Source organism: Podarcis filfolensis (assembly GCF_964270895.1).
Source record: "Podarcis filfolensis genome assembly, chromosome: 3".
In the NCBI taxonomy this organism is placed as follows: Eukaryota; Metazoa; Chordata; class Lepidosauria; order Squamata; family Lacertidae; genus Podarcis; species Podarcis filfolensis.
Window position 1 is genome coordinate 66,512,738 of NC_139606.1, and position 15,289 is coordinate 66,528,026.

General features: G+C 40.4%; 1 protein-coding gene across 4 annotated transcripts in view; it reads left to right on the forward strand.

Moving 5' to 3' along the window:
- AKAP12 (A-kinase anchoring protein 12) overlaps positions 1 to 14,597 on the forward strand; it is a 65,040-nt gene extending 50,443 nt beyond the window's left edge. For 3 of the 4 annotated variants that reach the window (XM_083607924.1, XM_083607921.1, XM_083607923.1), the window contains 2 exons: positions 1,466 to 8,525; positions 10,711 to 14,597. In XM_083607924.1, the coding sequence (XP_083464050.1) occupies positions 1,519 to 8,517 (6,999 nt within the window). In that variant the 5' untranslated portion in view covers positions 1,466 to 1,518 and the 3' untranslated portion in view covers positions 8,518 to 8,525; positions 10,711 to 14,597. The remainder of the gene's footprint in view (positions 1 to 1,465; positions 8,526 to 10,710) is intronic. The other variant, XM_083607922.1, reaches the window with a different exon arrangement.
- Positions 14,598 to 15,289: the final 692 nt, after the last annotated feature.

Below are 15,289 nucleotides of genomic sequence, written 5' to 3' on the forward strand. Positions count from 1 at the left end.
TTCTTCACATAATTCATTTATTTAACCTTGTGGCACTTTGCCTGTGGAATTCACTCCCTCTAGCGATACACCAGATAACTTCATTTTGGGGGTTTTTGTTGACAACTTGGTACATACCTGTTTATCTAGGCATTTGTGCTGTCTTAAGATCAAGTGTTGGGCTTATTTCTGCTGCACAGTGTATTTTTCATCATCATAATTTTATTTGTATGCTGCCTTTCCATAGTTAAAACCATGCTCAAGGTGGCTTACAACATACAAAGATTTATATAATTACAAACAAAGCAAAAGTAAAACACATCAAAAAGTGCACAACCAAACTGAACAATTTCAACATAAATCGTAATACCTAAAAATAAAGATAAGAAAATTAACAGCAATAATAGTAACAATCAAACAAACCACTCCTTAAACAGTACCTCAGCAGCCTCCTGGAGTCAGTCATTCAGGGCCCCTTCCCCCTAGGCCAGGTGGAAAAAGGCTTGCAAGGCATGGAACAGGTCTTCCAGGAATCACAACCAAAATTTATTGTTTGTTTTATAAAATTGATAAACTGCTTGATTGTGAGAAACCTCAGTGTGGTTTACAAAAATATAAAACAAGAAAAGCCTCTTAACTAATGAAAATAGACTATGGTCTCGGTTGCTGGCTTGACTCAGGTACTATTAAAAAAAATTAACTCCTTAAATTTTGGAAGTAGAATGTCAGGTTGGGAACATGGTGTGGCTGGCTTTACATTATCAAAATTCTGAAAGCAAATTATTTGTTTTCCAATATCCACAATTTATTTAAAATTCTTTTGATGCCCTAGGTTTTTCCAGTATGAAGCTTCCAACCAAATTTTGAAGTGATTTTATTTCACTTCATTATCTCTATATATAATTATGTTTTGTTACAGGTAATTTTATGCATAGATACCCTTAAAATAATGGAATCTATTTTTATCATGCATTTTAAAAAACATACAGTCGTACCTTGGTTCTCGAATGGAATCCATTCCGGAAGTCCATTTGACTTATGAAAATGTACAAAAACCAAGGTGTAGCTTATGATTGGCTGCATGAGCTTCTTGCACTCAACCAGAAGTCACAGAATCCGCGTCGGACATTTGGGTTACAAAAAAGTTTGCAAACCGGAACACTCACTTCTGGGTTCGCAGTGTTCGGGAGCCAAAACGTTCGAGTCACAACGCATTTGGCAACCAAGGTACGACTGTATATAATGTCCACAATCTTGTACAAAATTGAATATGTTTAAGCTCATTAATTTCAATGCATTTGACTTTTAATAATAGTGCAGTGTATTCCTATATGGGTTTACTTGGAACTAAGTCCCACAGCCTTACTCCCAAGTAAGTGTGCCTAGGATTAGAGGAATAGTGATTATTTCTATTTCTTATGCAATTTAAATAGAATTGTGATAACAGAATGCCTAATTATTTATTGCTTTTAAATGTCTCTTACAGTTGGACAAAGAGAAACTGCAAATGTGATTCTAAAAGAAGAGCCAGCTGAAAATATGGAGACCAAGCCAGCAGAATCACCCGATAAATCTAACATAGATGTGGAACAGAAAGATGCAGAAGATGCTGATCAGCAATTGCCATCAGAAGAAGAAAAAGTGGAAGAGCAGGCAGAACCTAGTGAATCTCCATCAGCAAATGATGTTGGATTTAAAAAAGTTTTTAAGTTTGTTGGATTCAAATTTACTGTCAGAAAGGAAAAGACTGAAAAAGCAGAACCTGTTCAGTTGCTGAATGTGAAAGCAGATGAGACAGAAGTGCTATCGGAAGGAGCTGGAGATTGTAAAGAAATCAGGCTAGATACAGTGGAGGAGGAAACACAAAGTGAGGTGCCCTACCCTGTAGAAAAGGCTGAGCAAGAAACTCAGACTGAGCAGACAAAAGAAGAAATTTCTCCTGAAAAGGTAACAGAAAGTCCTGTTGAAGCAGGAAGCAAGGAGACAGAGATTAAAAGTGATGGTAGCAAGTCTCCAGAGTCTCCAACAAGTCCATTAACTAATGAAACAGCATCACCCCTAAGAAAGTTCTTTACCCAGGGTTGGGCTGGGTTTAGGAAAAGGACAAGTTTCAGGAAACCTAAAGAAGAAGAACAGCAAGCCACTGAGAGAGAAATGCAGGAGCAAGAAAAAGGAGTGATAAAAGAGGAAGCCACTCCCACTGAAGAATCAGAAAAAGAAAAACTCATACCAGAAAAAGAGAAGGCAGTAGTGTCTATAGAAGCCAGTGATGCTATAGTAGAAAGAGAAGAAACAAAAATGATAGATGTCTCAACAGAAACACATAAGGAGGAAGCTGTTGCTGCCTTTGAACAGCCATCACCACAAATGTCTGCCGGAAGTGTAGACATAGAACCCAGTAAAAGCTTGAATAAAATTGACTTGGAGGAGAACTTGGAACCTGCACAAAAATGTCAAATGGCCCTGGAGCATAGCCCTCTTGCATCATCTGAGAAAAAATCTGAACTAGCAGCTCCTTTGGCAACTGAAGTATTTGAAGAAAAAACAGATCAGTCTGCACCAACTTCTCCAATGCCTATAGAAACGCCTGAGGAGCATTTTGAAATAGTTGAAGCCATATCTGAACTGAAGGCTCCTCTGGCAACGGAAAATTTTGATGACAAACCCACAGAGATATGCACTGATGTTAGCACTACTGTGGAGAAGAAAGAACCAAAACCAACTGAAAAATCAAAACTTGTTCTTGAACAGTTCGTTGAAACTGATGTTGAGATTAAAGGACAAACCACTGATGAACAGCTAAAAGTCAAAGAAAGCTTGGTTGAACTAGTAAATGAGCCACTCAAGCAAACTGAACCAAGCAGTGGAGATTCAGCAACAATCAAACCTCTAGAAGTCATTACAAATGAAGTTGAATTACTTTCATCTCAAGAAAGAGCCAAGATACAAGGCAGCCCCCTAAAAAAGCTTTTTACAAGTTCAAGCTTAAAGAAGTTGTCAGCAAAGAAACATAAAGGAAAAAGAGAAGAAGCTAAGCTAGGGGAAGCAGCAGAACAAGCACAGCAGTTGTCTGATTCTGCAGAAAGTCCAGAAGATCCAAGAGCAGAAAGCTCTGCTTCTTCCCCTGAAGAAACAACAGAATCTGTAGGAAAAGTTACAGATGCAGCACAGACCACTGAAACGGAAGATGGTTCTACTTCAGATATGGAGAGGAAAAGAGACATTGTTACACCTTGGGCATCATTTAAAAAAATGGTGACTCCTAAGAAACGGGTCAGGAGGCTTTCTGAAAGTGATAAAGAAGAAGAACTTGAGAAGGCAAAGACTGCTACTCTATCTTCAACTGAAAGTGCACCTTGTGAAGAGCAGGATGATATAAAAGAAAATGCTGAGGAACAGAAATTAGAAAAAAGCATAGATGAGCCCAAGAGAAAGGTTGATACTTCTGTATCATGGGAAGCCTTAATTTGTGTAGGTTCATCTAAGAAAAGAACCAGAAAATCATCAACTTCTGATGAAGAGGTAGGACAAAGACTTGCTCAAGAAGGACAGAAAATAGATGAAAATGGGCCCAATAAAGAAACAGCACCAAGCATGACCATTACTAGCTCACAAGAAAGTGATCAAGGACAAGGAGGTTTTTCACCAGAACAAGCTGGAAGCCCATCTGAAGGTGAGGGAGTTTCAACATGGGAGTCCTTTAAAAGACTAGTAACCCCAAGAAGAAAATCTAAAACAAAAATGGAAGAGAGAAATGAAGAATCTTCCACAGCTCCAAGTGTAGAACATTATACTTCAGATGGCGAGTCTGGAAAAGAAGAATCATGGGTTTCATTTAAAAAACTAATGCCTGGTCGTAGGAAGAAGAAGTCAGATGGAATACCAGAACATGCTCCTGTTCAGGAAGCTGGAGAAGAAACGACTGAAATCCATGAGGACGACTCTGATGTTCCAGCCGTTGTTCCTTTATCAGAGTATGATGCTGCTGAACAAGAGAAGTTTGAAGCTCAAAAGGCAAAACAAGATGATTTAACTAAGAAAACTTCAGACCAGTCAGAAAGTACTTTGATTATTGAGCAGTCCAATGAAGGACTAGTTCATGCAGTTACTGTCACAATGGTAGAAGGAGAGAGAGCAGTTACAAGTATTGAAGAAAGATCACCATCTTGGATATCGGCTGCTGTGACAGAGTCCATTGAACGTGCAAAGGAAGATGAAGAGAAACATATTGATCAGATCTCTGAAACTGGAATTGTGGAAGAAATGGTGGTGGTTACTAAAGTCATGCCAGAAATTCAAAAGGAGTTTAGCGGTGACACTCTAACCTCAGAAGCAATCACAGCTAGAGAAGAAACTTCAGGTGTTGAAGAAACAGCTGAAGTATCCTGTGCTGAAGAGACAACGGAAATGGTTTCAGCAGTTTCAAGGCTAACTGAGTCCCCTGATACAACAGAAATAGTAACACCTGTGCAGGAGGTAGAGGAAAGCCAGCAGAACCTAGAAGAACTAAATAAACAAACACAGGAAATTCTGCAAGAAGTTGCTGAAAGAGTTAAATTGTCCAGCGAAGCACAGGAAACAATTCTGCCTGAGAAAATAGAGAAAACAGGGCAAGAAACTACTATCATATTTCAAGAGGCAGAACCACCCTCAAAGGAAGAACCAGAGAAGACAGATATCCAAGTTAGTGAAAATCGTCAAAGTCAAGATGAAGCTAAAGAAAGTAGTTCGAAGGAAGAGTTGGAGAAGAGTAATGACATTTGTGTAGAGGTGAAGGAAAGCTCGAAAGAAACTGTTAGCTTGGATAAGACTGATGAGAGTCATGATTCAAAGATTGAACAAGAAATTGTTCAAGAAATCATTGAAAAACAGACTGCTGAAGAGGAAGGATTTGTCATTATCACAGTAACCCCTGAAGAAGGGCCAGAAGTAAATGTTGGTGACTTGGTAAAGGAAGCCAAAACAAATTTAAAAGATGCAGTTGAAGGTGGGATTACAGATACTGGTCGAGCAGTTGATGAATTGGCAAAAATATCACATGAAGAGAAGCCTCAGTTCTCCCAGAAATTCGAGCAAGTGGTGAGCACCATACCTGACTTGGAAGCTAAATTAGTAACTGCTGCAGATGAGGTAAAAGCCCCTGTGCAAAAAGAAATAAAAGAAGCTGAGCCTCCCTGTGCTGAAGTTTTTGTGCTTGAGGCACCCATCCAGAGCAAGATAACTGAAGTTCCATTGCAGAATGCAGTAACTGAAGTCAGTGACCTAGGTATGGCCAAACATGCCACACTTGGCTTACTACCAGGAAGCACAGAGAATGTTGTAGTTGAGGCCTGCATCCAGAACAAAGACACAGAGGTTTCTGTGGTAACTGAGACCCACGTACAGAAGGTGGAACCCAAGGGCCAACTGCAGAAACCAGAAACCAATATTTCTATGGTAAATGAGAAACTTGAACCTCTCCATGCTGAGACTGTAGAAAAAAACTTGCCCACAAGAAAGGTGGAAGTGGAGGTCCACAAGCAGAATGCAGAGACTGAGACCCATAAGCAGAGTGTAGAAACAGATGGCCATGTCAAAGAGGTGGAAATGAAGTTCCTCGAAGAGAGGGTAGAAGCAGAGAAGGCAGAATTAAAGGAGGACTTGGAGCTTCCCACAAAGGCAGAAGCAGTGTCCCCCTCAGAAAAAGAAGTGGAGGAACATATAAAAGAGACAGAAGCACAGATCTCTACAGAAAAGGCACATGCAAAGTTGGAGGCAGATGCCTGCACAGAGAAAGTAGATGTGAAGGCAGATGTAGAAAAGGTGGAAGTTGAGATTTCCAAAACACAGATGGAAGTGCAGACCTCCACGGACAAGGGGGAATCGGAGGCTCCCTCAGAGATTATGAAAGTGGAGGACCCTATAGAAAAGGACCCTATAGAAAAGACAAAAGCTGCAGCAGAAGAATCAAATGCATCTGTTTGTGTGGAGGCCATCACAGTGAAGCCAGATGTGAAGGTGGAAGCAGAGGTGCCTGCAGAGAAGGCAGAAACAGTGGCCTCATCAGATCAGCCAGATGAAAAGCTAGATATGGAAACTCCTGCAGAGAAGGTGGATATAGGGTCTGCTGTAGAGATTGCCAAGGAAAAGAGTCAAGTAGAGGTTTCTGCAAAGAAGTTGGGTGCAGAGGACTCCGCAAAGAAGGCAAAAGTGGCATCCTCTGTAGAAAAAGCAGAAGGTGGTGAGAAAACAGAAGCCCCCATAGAGAAGGCAGCCATGAAGGCTGGTGTGGAGGTCTTTGCAGAGAAGGAGGATGCAAAAGTGGAAGTGAAATTTCCTTCTGAGAAAGTGCATAAGGAGGTCTTTTCAGAACAGTCAGAAGAAATTATGGAAGCAGAAACCACTGCCACCAACCAGCCAGAAGTAAAAGAGATCCTGAAGAATGTGGAGAATGAGGTCAGTTTCAACTCTGAGGTTGAAGATACTTCAGATTCCCTAGCAACATCCGTTGAGATAATTTATGATAAAGCCCCTGTAATTAGTGACAAGACTGAAGCTCCTGAGCAGAGAGAAACGCAAGATGTTTCCCTTTCCTTAGAATCAAAATGTTTTGATGCAGTTGTTACTGAGGAGCTTTCAAAGAACGAAGTAAAAGATGACTCTCCCCTAGTAAAAACATCAACAGAGCAAGCTGATCAAAATGCAGTGGATGTCATCCAGAAGGATGTAGCAGATGCCAGCCATACCTTGAAGTTGGAAGGCACAGAAGGAATTGTGGTTGACATTCCAGAAAGGAATGAACTGAAGGATGTCACACTTGTAACTGCAACTGAAGGATCTGTGCAGAATGAAAAGGAAGATGCACTTACTTTGGGATCAAAACACACTGAGGCTGAGTTAACAGAGGACAGCACCGTGAAAAGTGAGGCAACTGTGGATTCTGTGAAAAAAGAGGTTGAAAACATAGAGCTAACAACTGAAGCGAAATTCACAGGAATTGTAGCAACTGAAGCAGTAAAGACCAAAGTTGGAGACACCCTCATCTCGGACTCTGGTGCTTTATCAGATGTCATCTCAGAAAAGAAAGGAGAGAGTTCTGTCACAGAAGGCAGTGAAGCAGGTATAAATGGCGTTTGTGTACAGAGTGAAGTGTGTCCTCGTAAATTGCCCCTGGAAACAGTCCTTCCACTTCCACAATCTGCCACAGTTTCAGATAGCTCTGAGAGAAGGCAAGCATTGTCGGAGAAGGTGCTAGTAACAGAAACAAAAAAATCAACAGGGAAAATTGAACTTGCTGATGCACTTTGTGCAGCTCCAGTGCAGCAAGAAATGTTCACTGAGCAGCAGGAGGTTATCACCACTGACATTCCTGAAGTACAAAGTTATGGAGTTCATAAATCCTCTGTAACAGTAACAGCTGCAACAGCCAAAGAACAAGCTGTTGCAGAGAATGTCACAGTTACGGAAACATTAACTGAAAACCTGCAGTCTCTCCTAGAGGAGCCAAAAGAAACCACGTTCAAAACAGTTCAGCAGGTGAGCTTTGTTCAACCAGGACTTGGGGCTCTAGGTCCTGATAAGGATACAGTGTCATGGTCTGGGAAAGCAAATTCAGTAGTAGAGGAGGCAGTTTTAGCAGCAGTAACATGCACCAAAGATGATTTGATCCAGAAGTCTGTATTGGATTCCAGCCCAGAAATGAAGCTTCAGAGATTAGAATCAAGTCAAGAAGGTGGAAAAAAGACACCTCCAGAAAGAAGCCCCTCTTTAACTCATATAGAATTTCAAAAAGATGTGGTTCAATCGGTGACTATAGAGTCACAGAGTACAAAAATTGTGCTGAAAATCATCCAGAATGCTGTTGATACATTGGAGCAAACAGAAGAGTTGCCATCTGTGTCAAAGCAACAGAGTGAGCCATTTCTAAAGGATGTAAATAAATCTGAAATTCAGGAAAGTTTGCAGACTGGTCAGATTCTTCCTGTAAAAGGCAGAGGAGAGAAAGATCTAGAGATCCAGCCATCAACTATAATTTTAACTCAATCTGCAGAGAATCAAGAGGCCTTCAAAGTGGCAGAAGAAATGCCTTTTGCTTCTGATAAATCTGAAGACGCTAAAGTGAAACTGATGTTGCAGCCAGATGAACGATCAGGTGCTGTGACAACACTAGCACAAGACCCTCAATCTCTGAATGAAATTGTGAAAGAAATTAAGCAAGAGACAGATTTCCAGAAAGAAAATGGTGAACCAAAGCTGCATTCTGCAGGCGATACAGCCACTCCAACAGAGATTCAGAGACCAGCAGTAGAAGATACTGCCTCAGGAGATCTACCCAAAGAGTCACTTGAAGTGGCCCAACCAAGGCTGACGGATGTAGAAGCTGGGCAGACTGTTCAGATCCAACAGCAGTTTATAGAACAACAAACACCTATGAAAAACAAAGATGACCAGAGCCAATCAACAGGATTCGTGGAGACATACACAGAGAAAGATGTAAATAATCAAGACTACACCATCCGTGAGAGTCCACAGCTAAGCTTAGAGCTCACTGAATCCTGAGGTTTAATGTAAGTACTATTTAAATTCAGAATAATTAACTATTTTCAGTGGCTTTTTAAGCTAGATAATTGAGCTAGATAACTTGCTATCAGAACTACAAATTATGGTCATATTTTCAAATGGCTTAGAACAATTGTCAATTGTCAATTGTCAATTGTCAAATGGCTTAGAACAGGTTTTCAGTTTCTTATTGGAGAGACTGTACTTAGTATTTTTAAGAAATATCTCTAAGCCGTCTTTTGCATTCAATTGAACTTCAGAATTTAACTTTGTTCCAGCAGTTAACAAGTTTCCCTAATATGCAGGCAAATATGGGACAAAGTTTGACTCCTTGTGCATATGCTTGCCTTCACATGGCCTGGTTAGCGCCTAATGGCACGATGGGAGCTGGGCTGGGAAAGGTGCAAAACAACTGGTTTTCTAAATGTGCACCTGCATGCTGGCTTGCTTGTACTAACCCATTCTTTTTGCCTAGAACTATGTGTGAACTGAGCCTGTGAAGATCCATTATTTTGCCATCACTTTCAAAGGATGTTATTTAAAAGAACAGTGAAACCTAGAGGAGGAGGCCTTCACACAACTTAAAGCCATATATAGCTGTGGCTAAATAGGAAATGTTAATTTCTGTAATTACAACAGATGGCTTTATGGCATTGTCATAGTCTGTTGTCCCCCTGAATGATGCAGCAGGTTAACAGGATATATTCAGAGTCCCAAGTTTACTCAGGTTTGTAGAAGCAACTTGAGTCTCTTACCCCTTTATTAAGGTGGTCTGAAACGCTTCTTACCATAAGGTTCCTGTGAGGCTTAACTGTACAGTTTTAATCGCTACCCAAACTTTTTTAAAATACACTTTTCCCTCTCCCTAGGATACATCCAGTGACCAACACCATGTAGTTGCTCCACTCACAATGCTGTTTTAGCTGCCCCCACCTTAAATCTTATCTGCTGTGGCTGGGCCTGTATTTGCTGCTGTGTGTGCTTGCCTCTCCTCTGCCATCCCACATATTGCCTTATATGCAGGTGGGAGCTGAGTCAGCATCTTCAGGCTGTTCCTGCAGCCAAACCACGTCCTCTCTGGCACAATAATCAGATCCAGTGAGATAGCAGCCAAGGCTGTTCCTGGCTACCTCCCAATAGGTTTCTTAATGTAAAAAGAGGAGTCAACCGCATATTCCTCAGCTGTGCTTAGAGCATACCTATCACAAGCAAACTATCGGACAAATCAAAACACCGGTTAAAGCTATCCCTGCTTGCCTGCTTCTTTTGCTTACCGACTACTGCAGGGAAGATGAACCTGTGGTTGTCCAGATGTTATTGGAGTTCAGTTCCTTCAGTTTCAGCCAGCATGGTGAAATACCAAGTAAGGGTTGTAGTCCAACATCTGGATGGTCACAGGTTCCCCACCTTTGCACCACTGCAAGGGAAGGTTAACAATTCAGCCTTATACAGGCTTCCTCAAACTCGGCCCTCCAGATGTTTTTGGCCTACAACTCCCATGATCCCTATCTAGCAGGACCAGTGGTCAGGGATGATGGGAATTGTAGTCTCAAAACATCTGGAGGGCAGAGGTTGAGGAAGCCCGGCCTTATAGCTGGGTGCTGGAGGCAGGAATAAATTACAGTGGTACCTTGGGTTAAGTACTTAATTCATTCTGGAGGTCCGTTCTTAACCTGAAACTGTTCTTAACCTGAAGCACCACTTTAGCTAATGGGGCCTCCTGCTGCTGCCACGCTGCTGGAGCACGATTTCTGTTCTCATCCTGAAGCAACGTTCTTAACCCAAGGTACTATTTCTGGGTTAGCGGAGTCTGTAACCTGAAGCGTCCGTAACCTGAAGTGTACGCTGCTTATATCATGAGATTTTGCTAACTTTTCCATGCTGAAAAATACACCGTTAGCCCCTTTTTAATGCTACCTTAGGTTGGTGAACAGTTAGTCTGTCCTGCCTTTAAGGGCTTATGACTGAGTCATCTCCAGCCTGGGCAGTTTCCCACATAGTGCCACTGTTGCCAGCCGCTGCATAGCAGCATCATGCTTAACTACTGACTGCTTCCATTGATGTGGCATCTAGATTTGGTTCATGATGTGCATAGAAAAAATTCCATTATAATATGATGGTACTGCCATCACTCTGGATAAAAGGCTCGGGCTGCAAGATTTTGTTGATTTTTCTTTACTTCTGTTTCCACAGTTCTGGAAAAGTTGGGTCTTTATATTTGGAGGGACCAGTTCCTGAAGCAGCAGCAGCAGAAGATAATGGATTCTGTTTAATTGGGTTGAAGGTCACTGATTTGGAACAGAGAACAGATGTCTGATGTCATTCTGAGAAATATACCTGACAATCCTGAGATACCATCAGGAGCTTGAACAGTCGTCTTTTACTATTGATTGTCAACACTTGCTCTTCACAATGTTCTTTTATATTTTTTTGCTGATGAGTTGGAGTGGGGGGCAGAAAGTGTTAACTTTTGCTGAAATGACGTCCATACCTTAACCTGGGAAGGAAGTTGGCATCTTTTAAGCTCCCCATTTTATCAGTGCTTCCAAAACTGGATTGTAATTCTTTGTGTATTTATGTGTATATCTTCAAGCAAAATCCGATTTTAATGTATATTTCCTCCTCTTTATATGTGGAAAGAAAAAGACAAAGAAAGAAAGAAAGAGAACGAAAGAAAATGATCTCACTTGTCTCACCCAGTAAAGAAACAAAATATGTGACCAATAGGGAAGAATTGTGAGTGAGCTACAGTTGGCCACAGATAGATCAGAATACATTTGCATTGGCTTTCCATGGTGTAGAATGGTGTGAGAACCATGTTCAATGTTGTATTGGGTCTTGATTTGGTACAAGCCATACTCAAAAGGCATAGTTTTGCTTTGGAATAGTTGTGTTACTGGTTTACTAAACAGGACTTTATTTTCTACCACCTTTTATAAGCATGGCACTATGGCATTGTGTGTTGAAAATATGTCAGTTACATTCAAATGGAGAGTTAGGCGTACTTAAAAAGAAAGATTTCAGTGTACTTAAGCCTTCCTAAGTCTGCACTGACTTTCACATTTATCCGAGTACAGTTTAATTCTAAGGGAAAGTGGAAAGTCTTTAGAAGCCAGACAAATAGATAGCCCCATCAATGTTTCTTCAGCCTTCCCTTAGTCCATTTAAGAAACTGTCATACCATCATAACTTTAGGCAAATGCTGAACTGGTTTGAAGCTATCAAGAAAAATAAAGATGGTTCAATTTTTAGTGTAGCATTTAATGATCTCCTGTTTTTGGATGTTTTTGGAACATCCATGTCATGAAGTAAGACAATTTATTTTCAAAAAGTTTTTGATGAGTAAAGGATTATGTTTGCTCTATATGTGTGTCCCCTCAGTAGGAAAGTATATTTCATTATGCTCGCGTACATTTAGAAAACTCTGATTTCTGAAAAGTGATTTAAACAAAAATTTGGCTTATACTGAGCTTTGTGCTCTTAATTAATAATTTTAAAAGCCCCACAATTTAGGAAACGTTGAGCAGGAGTCACTCTTCTGTTTCGTTAATGGAGAATTGCAGAGTTTAGTACTGGTCAGTATAGGTTGTGCATAAAACTGGGCAGGCTTGAAATGCTAAATAATTGAAAGATAATTAAAATATTCAAAGCATCTAGTGTTTGATCTTCTAGACACCAAACATGCCTAGAAGGTCAAGTTATATTGCACTTTGTAGCCTTCGTACCTGTCTCAGCTGTGTCTTGCATGGCTCAGCAGCCTCATTGTCCTACATGTATAGTAATTTATTTGAAAATTATCTAAGTGAGCCAAATAAGACCTTTGGGGAGCTGCACAATGAGTAAAGAAAGAAAAATGTCACTGGTCTAATAGTACCATCTAGTGGTTGCTGTATGCATAATGTAGCTTAGAAATACTTTTAGCTAACAATACTGCCTTTCTTCAAATAGAATATGGAAAGTTGTGAGTTTTTTAAAATTCATCTAACTTACCTGGAACAGCTCTGCTAATAAAATGCAAAATAATAATATGCAATGTTCTCGGTGTATTGGCAAAATTTGCAGTTCTGCGATGAAGTAGCCGATTTATGAAAATTAAAAATGGAACAATGCTTTTTATAAACCCTCTTAAAAGGTATAAAGACAACAGGGTTTCTTTGAACATCAGAAAAGTGAAACACTAATACATCAGTTTGTTTCAAAATATAACTGAAATAATTTTAAATAGCTAGGTGGATAAGGAAGGTGAGTGGCCATTCTTTAAACATGTACGGTATCTACAGCCGTTCTTTCAGTTTCAATTACTACCTTCGCTGACGAAGATCCACTGGTGTCACAGTGCAAGAAATAATATCATTTTGGTATAATCATTGAACCCTTTTGGATTACAGAGTTGCCAAACTGGCAGCCTGGATAATTGTTTAGCTTTCAAATTAGCCCATGAGTTGGGCCAGGAAGTACTGAATAGTAAATTGCGGTGGGTGGGTTCCCCCATCTCTTTACTTGCAGCTATTTGAGCAGTGCTGCCAGAACAGATGACAGCTGCTTGCTAGTAAGCCTCCTCCATCTCTGTCTCTTGATTGCAGCTAGTACACACGGTGTAACAGTGGCAAGGGATTCTCTCCCAACCCACCTCCCTAGGCCCATCAACTGAAGACTCTCCATGTATCTGCTAACTTTTCTCCAAAATGATGCCCCCCCCCCCAATCACACCACTTTTGTGAGCAGTTTGCTTGTTCAGTTTGGATCAAGTTTGGGATAAATGTGTCTTACATTTGTAAGACAGGGTAGGAGAGAATAATCAAAACCAGTAACCCTTTCACTCCTAGTGGGTGCTAGTCCATGAGGCCTCTTTACTAATCAAAACAGTGAGCTGGTGAATAGCACCGCAGCAATCTGTCTCCCTGAAAAGTAGGTGGTGTATGTATGTACACAAGTTAGCACGTGCCTCCTTCTGGACTTAGTGTGATAAGATACGAACTTCTTGATATGAATGAATTTGTAAGAAAGTTTAGTTTACTCAGTGCAAAATGGAAACTTTAAAAAGTATTGGTTAAAGCTCAATGGCCTCCAAGAAAAAAAAAAGAAATACAGGTAGGCGCTTGTTTGTGGATCAGTTAGATGTATTCCATGTGTGTCTCTACAATGTGTACAAATGTGTAAAACATTCAGTAACGTGTGTTCCAAAATTATTTGGGGGAATCTTTGGTTCTCTCCCACCTTAGTGGCAGCTTCCCCAGTTAGAGTATGAATTAGAAAGTTTGTTCTGATTGCCAAATGCTATTTTGATCACTTTCATTGTGTGCTTTACAACAAGTCTGTCAAAGTCATTGTCCCTGAACTTCATGTGGCCTACCAGCCATGGGTTTAGTAGATGCTTGATGAACCTTTCATAGCCAAAGGGGACCTTGAAAGAAGTTTATCTCACACCCGGCAGGCCACAAAACATGGCCTGTGAATTTCACAGCCCTGTTTTACAGTGCTAAGCAAATGGAAAACCCGCTGTGAAATGTAACGTGTGTATGGAAAGCCATATTGCAGTAGCTGCAACAAGCTAAATAATAATAATAAAACAATGGCATGGCCTATGTTATCCTGGTTCTAATCTTTATAGCTCTGAGGCTGTTAATAAATATGTAAAGTTATCTAAACATTTAAATAAAACCTAGTAATCACAATGTAAATTACCTGGCTAGAAGTTGGGGAACAAGCGCTTAGTTCTTGCTTGGTTTTTTTTAAAAAAATACTGATCTAGGGCCTTTCTAAGCAATGCAAAGAACACAAATCACATTACCAATATTTCTGCTTTTAACTGACCCGTCTCCAAAAACCAAAAGCACCAATAGATTTTTTTTCCATGGTGCAGGGAGCATGTCTCCATACACAGATACTGCTTTGTTACAGTGTATTGCTTTGGCCTCAGAAATACTCAAGACGAGGCTGCAAACTTTTAGCTTGTGCCACAACTCCAAGCTTTTGCAGTTTCTTCTTAATCCAATGTATTGGATTAACCGATACTTTGATTTTATATGTTGTTTTTAAGGTAGATTTTCATGGACTAAATAAAATACAAACACAATTCATGCTCACTGTGTCCTTTGTCATTCTTATAATTGCTGTTCTTTGTAGTCTCTTTGTCATCACACTGATGGGATTTGTACCTGGGAAGAGCAACTTTGAGAACTTCTAGCCAGGGAACTAGCATTCATCTTTTCCTGAAAGCTGAGGGGCCCATGAAATAACACCATTACTCCACTGATCCCAAAAAATGGTGGAATGCACCAACTGGGTAAGGAAAAATCAGGCTTTGGCTTGTGACAAGGACCACTTGCAGAAGCATTTTCAGGTGCACATAAAGCTATGGAATTCCCTACTGCTTAAATGCCAAATTGCAGCCTGGGCATCTCGGAAATACCAAAACCTTTTGGTTTAAGACTAAATTGTGGTTGTGGGATTTTAGTATAGCTTGCTTTTTGCAATCCTGAAATTCTCAGTGGAACATGCTTTTATGTACATATATTTAGGGTCAGGGGATTATCTGCATTTTTATTACATAGAAAGAATTCATGATATTGTTGCAAATAACCATGAAATAACCCTTGCTAAATATACACTGGCAGCAAGCGTTGAAGCAATCCACCATATGATCCACACTAATGCAGCTACAGTAAGATTCTGTGCAGTTGTTTCATTTATGAAAATTGCTACCAATGGAGCATGTTCAGCAATTCTGAAGACTTGCAGAAGAGCATCTGGTGTGTTTGCGCTAATTCTG